The 16707-nt window shown below is 37.7% G+C and overlaps 1 protein-coding gene across 1 annotated transcript in view; it reads right to left on the bottom strand.

Moving 5' to 3' along the window:
• Positions 1–15870, bottom strand: part of LOC149817158 (DEAD-box ATP-dependent RNA helicase 10-like) — a 29519-nt gene extending 13649 nt beyond the window's left edge. Inside the window, exons 1-6 of the mRNA XM_089988020.1 lie at positions 15685–15870; positions 15413–15554; positions 14833–14965; positions 14264–14333; positions 7542–7604; positions 1388–1462 (exon numbers count right to left, since the gene is read on the bottom strand). Of these exons, the coding sequence (XP_089844146.1) occupies positions 1388–1462; positions 7542–7604; positions 14264–14333; positions 14833–14965; positions 15413–15545 (474 nt within the window). The 5' untranslated portion in view covers positions 15546–15554; positions 15685–15870. The remainder of the gene's footprint in view (positions 1–1387; positions 1463–7541; positions 7605–14263; positions 14334–14832; positions 14966–15412; positions 15555–15684) is intronic.
• Between the last annotated feature and the right edge of the window lie 837 nt (positions 15871–16707).

Below are 16707 nucleotides of genomic sequence, written 5' to 3'. Positions count from 1 at the left end.
ATATAGTAAAGTGGGCCTAATAGTCGTCCTATAAAACTTTCCCTTCAACCGCAATGGCATTCTACGATAACCGCAATAGCATTCTATGATCGCACAACACTCCAGTTGCACTTTTCCATTTCATCCACCCAACCTTTATCCTATGATTTACATCTCCATCAATTTCTCCATACTTTTGAATGATAGATCCCAAATATTTGAAACAATCATCCACCGGTATTTCTTGCTCACCAAGCTTCACTACACTCCCATCACTACTTCGTTGTTTACTAAACCGACATTCCATATATTTTGTTTTACTCTTACTCAACTTAAAACATCTTGCTTCCAACGTCTGTCTCCATAATTCTAACTTAGCATTAACCCCAGCTCTAGACTCATCAATCAAAACAATATCATCAGCAAACAACATACACCACGACACATTCTCACACCAAGCTGAATGTCGTGTTAAAAATTAAAATTTTTGAATTTTAAGCCGTAATGATACTAAGCATTCAATAATAAACCCAAGTTAAGAATTGTGCATAGCCATGACAAATCTATAGAGTACCAAAATAAAGGACCAAGATTGTAAAAAAACTAAAACAAAGAATGGGGTCAGGACATGGTACGGCCATGAAATGTTGTGGTGTCTCCAGATGCTGTTTCCACACTATGTGTCGCTAATCACAAACATTAAGTACAACATCCATGTGACATAATGCATCAATCTTTGGTTTGCAGATGAAAATGTAATTTCTTAGTTGGATGAGAGAATCAGATTGCTACAACTTAGTCTTACACTTGAATGATGGATTCCCCTCTTGGAATTCAGAATATGAATTTCATCAATCATGTCAGATTTTGCAGAAAGTTTCATAAATAAGTATAAGAAAACTCCAAAGCAATATTCCCACCAATACTACGAGCCTGAATCTCTGTTGAATCTACACCAAGGTTAAGATCAAGATTTAGGAGCAGGAAATGCTAGTCAAATCATGTCCAGGTGTTTCTTGCAAAAGCAAGTTGGTGCTGGCATTTAGTTGACCAATCAAAGATGTCAAAGTTATAGTTAAAACAGCAGATCATGTCAAGGCTATGTAGAATAAGAATACAGATCTTGGACTTTTGTTTAAAACTAAACCAACAAAGGCTGTGCAATATGCATTGATCGATCTGCAGTTGAAGGCAAAATAAAGAAAAAAATGAAAAAGGCAGACAAATTTCAATACTTTATACACAAGATAAAAACCCAAGTACGTCACTCAAAATGAGCTCTCCAAACTTACTGGAGTTAGAAAACACCCTTTAATTTATAATTAACAAATGTTAAATAACACAAGCATAGAACCTTCCCATTCTGATGGTTTGTCCTTCCCTAACAAAAAAGGGAATAAATGAATACCAGATATTTCAGTGACCGAAGGTTGAAACCCTTTGTACTCTCAAGATGATCTACCAAGCGACCTGGAGTGGCCACCTATACAGACATAGTAACAAAATGTAAGATTTCATACATTCAAATGCTTACTAATGTAGAATTTTTCAATGGGCAAAAACTTTTTGTAAATGCTAAAATGTTGTCTTTTTGTCTTTTCAGAATCTTGCAGTATTTATCATTATGGATCTTCAAGTCCAATAAAATCAAAGCAAACATCAAGTGGCAGTGATATTAGCCAATTTTCGTTAACAGAAGAATATTTTCATTAAAGCACATTTTTCTTAAATAGATGGACAACTTGTAGAGATAACAACTTGGCAGTTGCAGAATGGGGCATCAGCATGATGGCATTCCACAGAAGACAGATGTCTGCTTCTATCATCTTGTACAAATTATTCCCATCACATAATGGAAACAAAGAAGAATGTGATCAATTTTAATAAACTGACTAGTTCAGTAAGTATGTATGTATATTCAAAACAGAAATGGCTATTAACAAATGAATGAGCATCATACTATCAAATTATCAACAAACCAACAAGGACTGTCTTGATATATGACAGATTATACATGCCATTATGTATTATTTCAGTATATGACAAAATCATCAACAAACCAAAATACATGTAATAATTATGTCTCCATGTGACTCGCAATGTAAAACCCTCGAGGAAAAAAATGTTGTTGGACCCGGGTCGGATCCAGATTTGGACCCGACCCGAATCCAAAAGGAGAGGCGGTCGGGCACCGCCTCACTGCCTACCGCCTGCGTGTTTTAAAGATAAAACACGTAGGGGGAGGGACAGTCGATGAGCCCCTCCCCCACGCGTCGACCATCGCCGCTTCCCCTCTCGCTCTCCCTCTTCTCCTTCGATTCGCCGGAGCAAGCCCGAGTCGCTGTCGCGTCCGGCCTTCCCCGAACACCGACGGCTCCTTGCGGGCAACTGCAACCCCAGTGCCATCCCCTCCCTTTTGTTCTGATCCTCTTCGGCAAGCCAGTCCGGAGACCCCGGTCAACCCACCGCCATCTACGACCTCCCGTCCGACCGCCGACAGTCCTGGAGCTCCTCCGGCGACACACACAGACACACACACACACACACACACACACACACACACACACCGGTACGCCTCTCTTCCCCTTTTCTTTTCTTTTCTTTCTCTTCTGTCTCCCCCCTTCTCCTTTTTCTTTCCTTTGGCTGGCAGGGAGTTGCTCCCTGTGACGGCTCGCCTTTCCGGCAAGGGGCTCCGCCCCCTGCCTCTTGTGGATTTTCCAGAAGGGGCGGATCCCCTGCCTCTTTCTTGTTTTTCCGACAGGGGACAAAACCCCTGCCTTTTGTTGTTTTTTCGGCAGGGGGTTTTGCCCCCTACCTCCTGTGATTTTTCGACAGGGGGCTCTGCCCCCCATGCCCCCATTCTGCCTTGTATTTTTTGGTAGGGGGCTTCGCCCCTCTGCCTTGTGTTTTCCGACAGAGGGCGAGGCTCCTTCCTCCTTGTGTTTCCCAATAGGGGGCGAAACTCCCCCTGCTTTCCTATGTTTTGCCAGCAGGAGGTGAGACTCCCCATGCCTCCTTTGGTTTCCCAGCAGGGGGCGAAGCCTCCCCTGCCTTCTTCCTGATTCCGGGCAGGGGGTGAAGCCCCCTGCATCTCATTTGTTTTCTGTCAGGGGGCTTCGCCCTCCTGCCTTGATCTTGTTGCCGGCAGGGACATTTCTCGTTTCCAGCAGGGGGTTGCGCCCCCTGTCCTATTTCCTGTTGAGGCAAGTTCGGCAAGGATCTCATGCTCCCTGCCTCTGTGGCTTTTTGTCGACATGAGTGAGGCTCTTGCCGCCTCATAGTTCGTTGACAGCAGGTCAACAGGGGCTCGCAGCTCCTACCCCTGTTTCTTGCTCGTAAAGCAGGTTCGCCAGGGGCACGCTGCCCCTGCCTATGCTTCTTTCACGTCAGTACAGCGACAACGCCTCTGTCCTCTCTACCTTTCTGACTAAGATAGCATGTTGATTGTCGCTTTTGCAGCTCGTACAATAGATCTCGCTCGTGCTCCGCGACGCGAACCGTCAATCGTTTACACCTACAGACGCCAGCAAGCTTGCAACTCCCCAAGGTAAGGGAAGATTGCACGGAGGAGTTGGACAATTGAATTGAGTTCAATTAAATAAATATATATGCATATATATTTATACGAGTGCACATTTAACTCAAGGGCGTTGTTTCGTGATCCTTGCACTTTACTTTTTGTCATGTCGGTCCTTTGTCGTCGCGCTTTGCACCCAAGCTCTTGTTTTTGCAAATATTTTGTTACTGTCTTGCTATTGCAGATGACGCTTAGGTTTTCGCTCATTGCATGTGCTATAAGGGCATCCTCGTGGGGAATGCGAAGGCATTTACCTCTCTCTCTCTCTCTCTCTCTCTCTCTCTCTCTCTCTCTCTCTCTCTCTCGCAACAAGAGTTGAGTCGAGAACTTGGCGATACATCATTGTCTAAGGAGAGGGATCCTTATCAGGGATCTTGGCTTGTCGAGTATACAGTCCTGCAAAGTAGACTTGAGATTTTAGGGAGCTGCGCAAAAGCATCAAAGACTGTCCAAATCGAAGTATTTGGAAGAATGTGTTTTAGGTGGTTCTGTTTGTCTATTCGGCATATCTTGAGTAACCCCGAATTGGAGTTTGAGCGAACTTCTTAGCGAGGGTTCTGTTGAGAAACATGTATCTCGTTCATCGAGGCCAGTACTGAGTCATGCGCGGTATGTAGATACCACGATAACAGATGAGATTCGAGAAATGTTGGCACAAGCAGTTGGTTGTTTCAAAAGATAAAGAATGTCAAAAGCAAAGTTTGAGAAACATTACATCTTTGTGAAACACTTTTGTTGAGGTTCCTATTGAGGAACTACACCCCTTTCATCTTAGAGTACTTGTAGTCGTGCATTACACGGTAGTATTGTGATGATCGGATGAGACGGTCGTGCAACCTCGAATAGTGCTAAATGCATAATATTGTAATCACATAAATGGTGATTGATCGCCTTCACAGGCTAGATGCTCGAGTGGTTGAAAAACCACACCATATAATGGGTCGATAGTTAAGCAACACCTAACACACACATTCGCTTCTTGTTGTCTGTCAAGGGAGAGGACAAAGCAGTACGAAACTCCAATGGACAGGTTGTTAACAACCACCCCACGAGCAAAGATCCAGCCTTCCCAATCATTGGAGTTAGAGGAAAGGGGCTACAAAAGTTAGCTCAACAATTCTGTAGAAGCTGAATGCATCTGTGACACTGCTTACCTGCCTTTGGGGAATCATCTCTCGGCTAAAGTCATCCCCTTAGGAGCGGACTCAACTGGCTATTCGGGTTATTGAAAATACATAGAATAACAAACGCTCGAATTAGTCTCAGTTGTTTCTACGTTTTGTTTGCGCGTACTCGCAGGCCAGTAATATTGAAATATAAGTCTGTTCGCACTGGTTGATGAGTCATAAGACTTTCGTGTGTTTTGGATACGTATTTTTGTCAAGTAAAAGCTTATCGATGAAATTACGTATGACTTTGTGTGTCCCCGAGATTCTTATGATTATGATGCTTATGTTAGCATATAGGTGGATGACATATCGCACCGACAAATGATTAGTTTAGGCTATTTAAGTTAATAATACATCACGCCTACATAGTTTTATTGCAGAGAATTGTGTTGTGATTGCCTAAGTGAATATAACATACCTCTATAACATGATTGTTAAGTATCTTGAATTTGATTGAAATGTCTTGAAGATATGGGCATGAGTTACACGCTAGAAAGGTCGAATGCGATGTGCTTTGAGATAAGATTTGTAAATTCATATGATGATGCAATTATCTGAATTGTCTTACATGCATATATAACTTAAATCCCATGTGAATTTATTGAACTACGTAGGAGTTACGTATATTGAAGTTTAGTTGATTCATAATATATTATGTGTGTGTTCTCATATGTATAGAACTCATGCTTTGATTTTGCATGCTTTGAGGTCCTATTTGAGGAATGCAATGTTCCTTGTGACAATGATGTGATGTGTGGTGTAATATGCTTCTATATGATGTAATTAAAATGTCACGTGATAAGAAATGTTGAAAGCATGCTATAAATGTTCATGGTTCATGAAACCTTATTGGAGATATGTGTGATCTTGTGATTTGTGTTACCATGTGAAGTGATACGATGCATATTGTTGGTATTCATGTGTGTGCCCATATTGGTGGCTACTGACCCCAAGAGCGATCAATTGTTCAGAGCAGTCGATTGTATTGATGCATGTATCACTGGGTATGGTATCTATTGAGGACCTGATCTCCAAAGGATTATTTGTGAGGGTGTGTATGATCAAGACCAGGTGATCCGGCTAGGATGGTAGATTCTTTGTGAGGATGTACACTGTTCAAGAGTGGGTAACCGCAAAGACAGTGAACTCCTGTGAGAAAGTTTATGGTCCAAGACCAAGTATACCATCTAGGACAGTAATTTCGTGTGAGGTTGTACATTTTCCAGACGAGGTGATCCGGCTTTGATCTTGTTAATTATAATATTGGCTATCGACCCTAAGTCATTTGTGTTGATGTGTGTATCGCAATAATTTTCATTGCATATGACATTTGTTGAGGATTGGGTTCTCAAAGGACTCTCTGTGAGGGTATGTATGATCAAGACCATGTGACCCAACTAGAGCCGTAGAATCTCTGTGAGGATGTACATTATCCACGACTGGGTAGCCACAAAGACGGTGAACTCCAAGAGGAAGTGTATGGTCCAAGATGAGGTATACCATCTAGGGCGGTAATTCCTTGTGAGGTTGTACATTTCCAAGATCAGGTGACCCAGCTATGGTGGTAGATTCTCTGTGAGGATGTGCATTGTCCACGAACGGGTAGCCGCAAAGACAGTGAACTCTTGTGAGGAAGTGTATGGTCCAAGACCAGGTATATCATGTAGGGCGGTAATTCCTTGTGAGGTCGTACATTTCCCAGACCTAGCGATCCGGCATAGAATTTGTGATTCTGATTACCATAAAAAGTTATGGTGAGCTGTGATGATCTTCTGAGATTGATTAAGATAGCGAGTTATGAATCTATAGTTTTAGCTTTCTGTTTTAGCATGATTACATGCTCAGATCTTTATTGATTTTAGATCATATTTTGGACCATTTATGGAAGGGTGGTCTTTTCTGAGAAAGTATGACGTCTTAAGTGAGTCATAACAGGTGACAGTTGGCTGCGTAAGGCCTTGAGAGATGAGAATAAATTAAGGTTGCTCAGGACAAAGAGTTTGTTAAAAATTGTGAGAACGACAAACGATGCCCTGATAATGGTGCAGAGACCCTCGCTCAAGGAACGAGAACAAGCTTGTTGTGTGGTAGTTCACAGCTTACGATCAAATGAATCGTCATGCTGCGTTTGACAGTTGCGCTGCTTGCTTTGAACTGCTTACTTGCTTTGAACTGCTAAATTGTTTAACTGTTGATCTGCTTTAAAATGCGTAGCATGCTGAATTAAATGTTCTTAATCCAGTTTCTTGTAGTCTCTCTTGTGCACCTACTAGTTTTTCGCAAAACTAACCCATTTTATGGGTACAGGTGATGATTAGGTACACCACGGGCAATAGCGCGATGACAAGATGGCTTCAAGATTTCCTTTTTTCTACTCTTAGCTCGTGTCCTGGACGTTTTTTGGTTTTGTCACGGGTTTTCCTTTGGATATCTGAATGTTGTACTTTTTTGTTCTTTTAGCTAACGTGCCCAAAGTTGTCAACTTGTCTTTCTAAATTTAACAAAAGAATAGTCTTCCACTGATTACATAAATAAACTCTGAAAGGAAAGACATTTTCTTCTAGTCTCTTGCCTGTTTTCTAAAAGGTTCGCAAGTTTGAAAATTTGGGGCATTACACTCAAAGCATTTATAAGCACACTAAATGGAAGTTGTATATGCAACCAACCTATCCAATGTGCAAATGCAAGCAACTTTAGCTCATAAAATTAAACTCCACAAAGAGTGGCAACACAGGTATGTTTCAAACTGATATCTACATGGCCCAATTATTTTAGCAATAAAAAATGCCCAATAATCAAATAGATAAAAAGAATACCAAAACATGAGGCCTTTTCCCAAGTGAAATTGCTTGATCGTTCATATCTATACCTCCAACAATCTGCAGAGAAAAGCATTTGACAATCAGAAAGAATTGGAATCTAGGTCAGCTTAAAAATGTTAAGAAATTGATTCCATTGTGATGGAGAAATGACATAATCTATCAATCCTTGAGGGACCACTGCTGTCTAGAGACTAAAGAAAAACTCTACATGGCAAACCATAATATGTATTCCGGCCATAATTATGCAACGTTATCAAATAAACAAGGCATGGCCTATGCAATCACACAAGGTTAGCATGAAAATTGCAATCATATGATTAATTATATAAATCTATGCAATTAAAACTATCCAGTTATACAGATGTATTACATATAGCAATACTTCTTACATAAAGACAAAAGATTAAGGTAGCATTAATCATTTTAGACTAACATAGCAACGTCCATCTAATCAATTCAATGGTTTCTTATGCCTATAAGGCCACAATCTTGTTAAGGTGGTACTCCATAGATCTCCTTCTAAATCCATGACAACACCAGGAAATGCCAGGAATTTATAAGGTTTTCTGCAACCTAAGAAATCTCTTAAGCTAAACACGTCACTTTGGCAGGATCCCCAGGAAAGTGTCAATCACTTTCTCATACCAATTCAGGCTAATAGAAGGTGTTGTCCCCACAACAAAACTACTACCGTATTTGAGTCAAAACACATAAATAAGCATAAGTTATATATTTATACAATATATGTCAGTTTAGTAACGTTAGCGAGATAAACAAAATTACTTTTGATAAGGAACTAATGATAGGTTGGCCCAAATACATGTCTCTGTGTACATTATATATTTAAACTACATATGCCAGCTAAGTAGCATACCATCACCATTTTCCATTCAAGTGTATAAAACATAAGAACAACAGAAAGAAATCATACTCATCACCTTTGCAAGGATAAGATGTTACAAACATTTCCTTAAAAGAATAACAAACTTTGTGGGTTTATCAAGGTAGAAGGCTAGACAAGATGCATGAGAGGTTGTTGAGTGGCAACTAATCAAAATGGACTAAGCTCGCAGTAGTTACTGAGTTTCACCATGCCCAGTGCACCAAAGTCCTTGTTAGTTTAAATAGCACTACCCCAGTATGTCTTTAGAATTCAAACAACTATGATGTGAAAGTAAGTCATTCATGCAGTTTAATATGAGGTTAATTCCTCAATAAGGGCAAGAGCAAAGGTGCAAAGAAGAAAAGGTGTACCATACAGAACATAAAAGTAAAAGAAATGGAAATATAGCAGTAAGAAACAACTGAATAGTGAAAGCAGTATCCGTAGGGGAATGAAGGAAATACTTCAACTTGTTTCATATTTCCTCATTTCAACTATATATATATTATATATATTTATATTTATATTTATATATAGCAATTTCAAAAATCAACCATACCCAAATTGGACCTATGTAACACTCAAGATTGAAATAATGAACCATGATAATTGCACCATATGGGTTCAATCTGCACTACAAATATTGCATGTTGACACACATGCACAGATGCCCACACATGCATACATGCACGCACATGCACATTTATTTCTAGCACAATACATTTCATGTTGGAATGTCATAATTATTGATGACAAGATAATGTGCTCTTAACTAATCAAGTTCAGGAAACTTGCAAAGATTCAACTAACAGCATAAACACCGTTTCAAGCAAGCATTCCAGGAAAAGGGAAACATAAGTAAAGATAAATCATTAAACTACAAACAGAAGTTAACAAAGCAAGAAAATTAATCTATCTCAAGGATTAATCTATTGTAGCATTAATAGTACATGATATTGTATCACACATGCCTCGGATTTGGGTAAAGCTGATCGTTGAAAGCAAGATCTAGCCCCTCAAATTGCTCAAGAGGGTGTATAAGCTATATGTTCAGTCAAAACACAATAATGCAAACAGCCTGAATTTTTAAGATGAAAAAGAAAAAAACACTGGTTCAATTTGTGCTACCATGACCCTGTACCCATCTATTCACTCACCGCATGACAAATAGCTCAAGTTGATATTCAATTAGTTAAAACCAGACTATAATGACTGGATTAGGAAAACATAAGTTGTGCACAATAAGGCATTGTACTAATACTATTATACTACAATAACTTAACTTTATAAATATGTACCACAATCACTACTGGTTCTAGCAATTTCTCAAAGAGGCAATTCTTCGATGATATTCAAAAGTAATCATTTTTTCCTTAGAACTACATGTGGAGAAAAAGTAGTGATGATGTTCCAGAGGATGGTGTGAAGCCTACATGACAACCCCAATCAAGTATCTAGTACTTCACCTGCAGTGTGTGAATTTAACTTGATGGCGAAAGCCTACAGGACAAAGGTCTGTGTCCCCAACCAAGTGTCCTAGTACTTCACGTAAAGTGTGTGGATTTAACTACAAAGGCTTGAACCAATATTACTTAGCCAATCATCTACTTGTACATGTGAACTATAATGAAAGCATTCTCAGCAAATTACAGGAATATCAAACTTCATGAGAGCAAAAAGCAACTGATTACATACAAAATAAATTAGAACAAATAGTTCCTATAAAAAAGACTATTCATTTGAAGAAATGACATCCACCTCAGCAAAGGAAAGTAATCCCATTTAAATATTCCTTCAAAGGTTAGATATATAAAGTCAGTAACTCCAAAGCTATGTCACATGGATACTCCAATTTGACTCCCGTTTCATATCCCCCTAATACAAGTTGAAACTTCCTAAAAAGGGTCGTATCCCCATGTCCACAGCTGTATCCATGTGACAAAGTTCCAAAGAAGTTCAACCATAAATCTTGCAATCCTCAACATGAGCATTCAGTGATAATTATGCCTAGATTTTCTTATCTTTGAACATTCTGCAGTAACAAGAAAGAAAAAAGTTCGGAAAGTGATCATATTAACAGTCATACTCCAAAATGCTTGTATAAAAAACGTGACCTTGGCTGATGATTCTAGCATTAACCATTGCAATCCTTCAAATACATTTAACTGGCAGTCAGAACATAAAAATGTGCTTACTAATTATGGACAACCTTCACACTCTTTTGTCATGCCCAATAAGCAAATATAATGAGGAACTAATCATATTAATAGTGAGATTCTCCATCATGTGTGACCCCTATCCAAAAGTAAAAGATTTAATAAAGTTGGCAATCCAGTTGCAGCACCACACAAATTTGTAACATGGATATGGATGCGGGAATCGGACGACACAGATATGTTTTGAATGATATGACAGTTCTCAAACTTTAGGACACACAGATTTGTGTGTGTATGTGTGTATAACAATTCTAAATCACTATAATTGAGAACATCAAAATAGTAGAACTTGATTGAAATTGAAATGTAACTTAATTGATCATATATTTTAAAAGAAAAAGAAGGCAAGTGAAAACAAAACAAGTAATCAAGATCATAAAAGAAAATAGACAAAGTTAGTGACATAATGTTGGCTATATCTGCCAGTGGTTTGACTGTCTAAGAAGTGTCTGTGTATCCGAGTGTCGTCATGTTGACACGAGATATGCAAGGTAAGTGAAGTGTAAACGCAACATAGCACAAAACCCTCTCAAGCATTTGATTGAATTTCACGGAACTCGCCCATCAGCCTCTTTCAAAGATCAACATATACAAAGTAGGGCTAACAAATAAGATTAGTCAATTCTATGCATTCCTATCACCATAAAAGAAAGACAAGAATTTCAGCATAGCAAACATGCCCAAGAATTTCCATCCTTTTCTTCTTAAGTGGAAAGGACTGCTTCTGGGAAAGAATACCACGATGCTCAGAATTATAAATTTATCTAGCATGATCACAGGCCTTGCCAGCCTTGACTGCAAAAAAAATCACACAATTTTGAATTGCAGGTCATTAGTGACCCAACTTGCTGGCATCTCTCTCTCTCTCTCTCTCTCTCTCTCTCTCTCTCTCTCTCTCTCTCTCTCTCTTGAAATTCCACTAGAGGGGGGGTGAATAGTGAAATATAGTAATGATCGATAAAATAAAATAATTAAGCAATAAGGCACAACACATAAAACACAGAAGTTATACTGGTTCGGTCAATATCCAGACCTACATCCAGTCCCCAAGCAAACCACTTGAGATTTCCACTATAACATCCGAGTCACCGGATAAATAGCACAACACCATCTTCCCAAGAGGTCTTCTTCTCTCAACAGAGAAGGGGCACACCCTCTTCCCAAAAGGTCTTCTTCTCTAAACAGAGAAGGACAACACCCTCTTTCACAGAGGTCTACTTCTTTAATCAAAGAAGGAATACAGTGAACAACAGAGTTACAATACTTCCTATAGAACCTTCAGAATGATATGAATGCACGAATGAAGGATTCTAAGAATGTTTTGTTTGTCACTCAGAGGATACTCTTTGTCAAAGAGCTGGACTTGACTTTTTCTCTTTTCTTTCTTTTTCTTTTTCTCTTTCTTTTTCAAGGCTCTCTTTTCTAATCACGAATAGAAATTTTTCTCTTTGTAAGCTCACACGTCTATTTCATTCCATGGTTTGAATAGTTTGTTTGTGTGTGTTTATATAGCTTATAAAAAGTAGTCGTTACATTTTGGAATTGTAACTTTTTGAAATGTGAAATGTTAGGTCATTTCAAAAACATTTTTTAGAGAAGTTCGAGAATGCCTTTTTCCATAAAGGTGAAATAGAGGGTACACTAGTCGTTGTATTATTTTTAGGTAATACATATTTTATGTAAAAAGTCTATTTCTTACAATAGTACATTGAACGTTGGGTTGTAGTTTTGTCTTTATTCTAATTAATGATTTGAGGTACATTAGTACTTCTTTACTTTAAATGAGTGTAAGTACTATGAGTGCTTTGAGATATTTATTTGTACATAGTCATGTCAAGTGTTTTCTTTATGTTGTGTATTTCAAAGTCTCCAGAGAGAATGAGGACCAAAAGAAGGTCGACATTCTTTGGGAAGGATATTTAGTAAGGATTTGTTACAGAAGGCATTTAATGCTTTGTAGAGAGAATGATGACTTCAAGTAAGTCGACATTCTATGGTTATGAAAAAAGGTAACTAGAGTCCTTTTAAAACATATAATATTTGTTTTTCTTATGTGTAGCCGATTTATGTTTTTTGTCTTCTTCTTGTATTAAGAAACATTTCCTTAAAGAAGATAACTAAAGTCTTTTCAAAAACATATTTTATTTGTAGTCGTTTTTATGTTTTTGTCTTAAACAATATTTCTTTAAAGAGGGAAACTAGAGTCTTTTCAAAAACTTATTTTATTTGTTTTCTCCATATAGTCGATGTTATGTTTTTTGTCTTTTTTCTACATTCCTTTTTTTCATGTTGTCTTGTATATAGTGTAAGGTACAATGACAAAATGTCTTTTTCATAAAGGTTGTAAGAAGGTACAATTATTATATGACAAAATATCTCTTTCATAAAAGGTTGTAAGAAGGTACACTTATTGGTTTTCAAAAAAGGAGCTTTTTGAAACTATCGTATACTTTTATGATATAGTTTTTATGAATGAGTATGTAATATGCAATATGCAAGTTCCTGAAGGTTCTGTTACATATGACTCTAAAGAAGAAAAAAATCTTCATCTTGAGGTAGCCGATTTCTTCATTTGAACTTTAGGAAAGCATGGCTCATCAAGCTTTTTCTTCAAGGAGTATGATTGCACCATAGTTGTACTTGAACAGAAAGTCTCCATCCTTATTGGGTGAGATATCCTTGCATCAAATACTCGTTAGATTTAACGCAAAACATATTCAGTCATAATATAACATTATTTCAAGATAACATATTATCATATTATATAAAATCAAATGAGACAGTGTATCATATTATGTGACATCAAAACCGAGTTTCTCAACATCTCTCTCTCTCTCTCTCTCTCTCTCTCTCTCTCTCTCTCTCTCTCTCTCTCTCTCTCTCTCTCTCTCTCTCTCTCTCTCTATCTATCTATCTATCTATCTATATATATATATATATATATATATATATATATGATGCATAGCTAAAGTTAACTTCATTCTATTATACATTACCCTTTGCCGCAATGTTGATGTCAATGGAAAATTATCCCCAGTAGCAGGGGTAGAGTATTCGTGGAGTTTTATACTATGAACACCTAAATAGGGCCCTAGCCAACATGCCCCCAACCCTCCACAAAAAAAATTTGCCAACCACTGATACGCCTTTAGTTGGTACTAGTGGAACCCACGTGGAAACGCACGTGGATGCAGAAATGGAAAAGCCTGAGCAAAAAAAAATGTTCATGAATAGAAGATAAATTGATCAAGTACTTCAATATGGATGTTAGGGAAGTTGTACCTGAACTATGAAGTTGACTTTTTTAGTTTACTAAAGAAATCAGTCTATACTAGAAAAAGGGAACAAAATACCTTTAATACCTACATGTGTGCAACATTCCCATGTGTCACATTCCCAAATGCACATAAATATTCCTAATCTAAAGAGAGAAAAAAAGATCATAATCGAAAAGATTTTCATGTTTTTAATTTCTTATAAATCAACTAGAATTTGCTCTAGGTAACCCCAGCCTCAACTTTAACAGGTGTAGATACATTAAGAAACATGGCATTCAAAATATGACTCCCGTTATTAAAATCCATGTGAGGCAACCACTAGAGATTAAAGAAACTTACTGATATACATCTTAGTCCAATTCCAGATCCTAGAGCTTGAAATTGTTCAGAAATTTGAATAGCCAATTCCCTAATACAAGCAGAAATAACATGTTAAAAGAAATGAAAAAAAATCCAATTGTGTGATAAAAGAACCAATGTTACAGATATCACTGATTCTTTGAAAATATTGTGACATTGTCACAAATCAATAATATAAAAGATTAAATAGATAAATTATCACAATATTTTCACAATATCATAATGCTATCATGATTACATGACCAATATTATTGAGATTTTTTCAGACTTTTATTCATATTTCTTTTTTATATTTTTAAACATAATTTCTCTTTTAGCTTTTTTTATCAAGAATATTTATACACTTTCTTTGCCTTAAAAATAGTAAAACCTATCATTTTCTTTTCTATATTTTCAAGTTTTTAGGTACTAATATTTTTCTGAAATTCTTTTCAAGATTTATCATATTATCCCTTGCCAATATATAGACAAACCTGCACATGCAACTATGGAATCAACTAATCAAAGTGAATCCCAACACTTAAAGCAAGTGACATTATAAAAATTACCTTGTCGGAGAAAGCACGCAAGCAAAAAATGCTTCTGGTTGCCCTTTGCGTTCTAGAAGTGCTTGCAGAATGGGAATAGCAAAAGCTCCCGTTTTACCAGAACCTGTTTCTGCAAGCCCAATAATGTCTCTGCCTGCAGTTATAAAATTAATGTGAGAGAGAGGGAGAGATCATACATTAATCAGGAATGGTTAACACATGTATATAGCATTTTTAACTATTAATTTGGATAAGAGGCCATAATTTCCATTACTTTGATATCTTAATCAAGAAGGATGATATCCGCTTGTAAAAAAGTAAAATTAAATAGAAAATCATATAGGAAACATAAAAGATTCCATTTTCAATGTCCAATGAATTGTGAGAGCATATTGTTCTAAACAACTTTTACAATGGGAAACTGTTTCTATTTAGTAACTCAGACCATCCTATGCACATATTCATACCTCTAAGCCAGCTGATACAAAACCCATACAAGCATAGATTAAAACTTAAACCAGAAAAGATCAAGAAAATGCATATAGAATTAACAATCTCATATTTTATCATTTGCAATAGAAAAGCAAAGAGGAAAAAAGACCTTCAAGAGCATAAGGAATCGACTGTGCTTGAATCTTTGTGGGGGTTTTCCACCCTAGATTTTCGCATGCAACCAGTAGTTCTTCACACACTCCTAATGCTTTAAATGTCAACTCCCCATTCTCAGCTTCCATTTCCAAATGCTAAAGCAAAACTCCAGATTAATTTCACCAAGTGTGAAGGAAACATAAGATCTTATAGCTAGAAAGCTAAGTCACATAGGAGCGGGTGCGGGTATGGGTGCCACACCTTCAGCCGAGGAGGGAGAGATACCTTCAATCGAGGATGGTGGTTGATGCTGCGAGAGGGAGGTTTCGCCGGCGTCAATTTTGCCACAGTCGAGCACGGGTCGAGAGGGAGATCGAGAAAACGAGAGAGAGAGAGAGGTGTGGGAGGGGAGTAAATAAGGAGGGTGGCCCCGAAACGGAAGGAAGCGATTACCTTCCTCCCTTCGCCCGGCGGATGCGCACCCAAAAACCTTCACTTAACGTGTTAGGGCGATTTATCGTTGTTGTTGGTTTTTTTTTTTTTCACAGCCTCATGGTGCGCAGCTTGGGACCGGGTCCGAAACCCAGGATCCAACCGCGTGTTGGATCGGTGTCTCTCAAACTATATGGATCCGTAACAGCTTTGCAAAGTGGATCCGAAGGTCGGATCCAAATAGATCCAACTACGGATCCACGCGTTATATTTATTTTATATTATATATATTTTTTCTATAGTTATATAATATATATATATATATATATATATGTGTGTGTGTGTGTGGATCCTTACTTGACTTATCCGGATCCGGATTTCTTTCTTAAGTGTTAAAGTATTATATTTTTAATTTTTGAATGTAACCCCAATTAAAATTTTATTTGGGTGCAATGACGTTGTTATGGATCTCCCATAAACTACTATGGATCCAAGATCCATCTTGCTCATGAAACCCTTTATGAAATCCAGAGTTTTATTCACACCATGGATTCGAAATAAGGTACTTGGATCCAGACAAAGCTAGTATGGATCCACACATAATTTTGATTGGATTCTACCCTATTTACCTCTTTAATCTCAAGGATCCAAATGTGGATCCAACCATCACCTGTGCTACTTCAGATCCCTGTAAAATGTTATAGGTCTGATATAGAAATTCTTCTTATTAAGAATTTGATTTACACTTCGTTCATCCGCTTCATTCATTATGGATCCGATATCAAATTTGATCCTGATAATGAGGATCCAATACCAGAGATCCAATCCATTTGACCAAAATCCATTATTAAATATCAAATTTAGTGATCCAACATC

This window comes from Nuphar pumila, chromosome 14, assembly GCF_984573655.1.
Source record: "Nuphar pumila chromosome 14, dmNupPumi1.hap1.1, whole genome shotgun sequence".
Classification (NCBI taxonomy): Eukaryota; Viridiplantae; Streptophyta; class Magnoliopsida; order Nymphaeales; family Nymphaeaceae; genus Nuphar; species Nuphar pumila.
The sequence above is the reverse complement of the archived record's forward strand: the minus strand, read 5'-3'. Positions and strand labels throughout refer to the sequence as shown.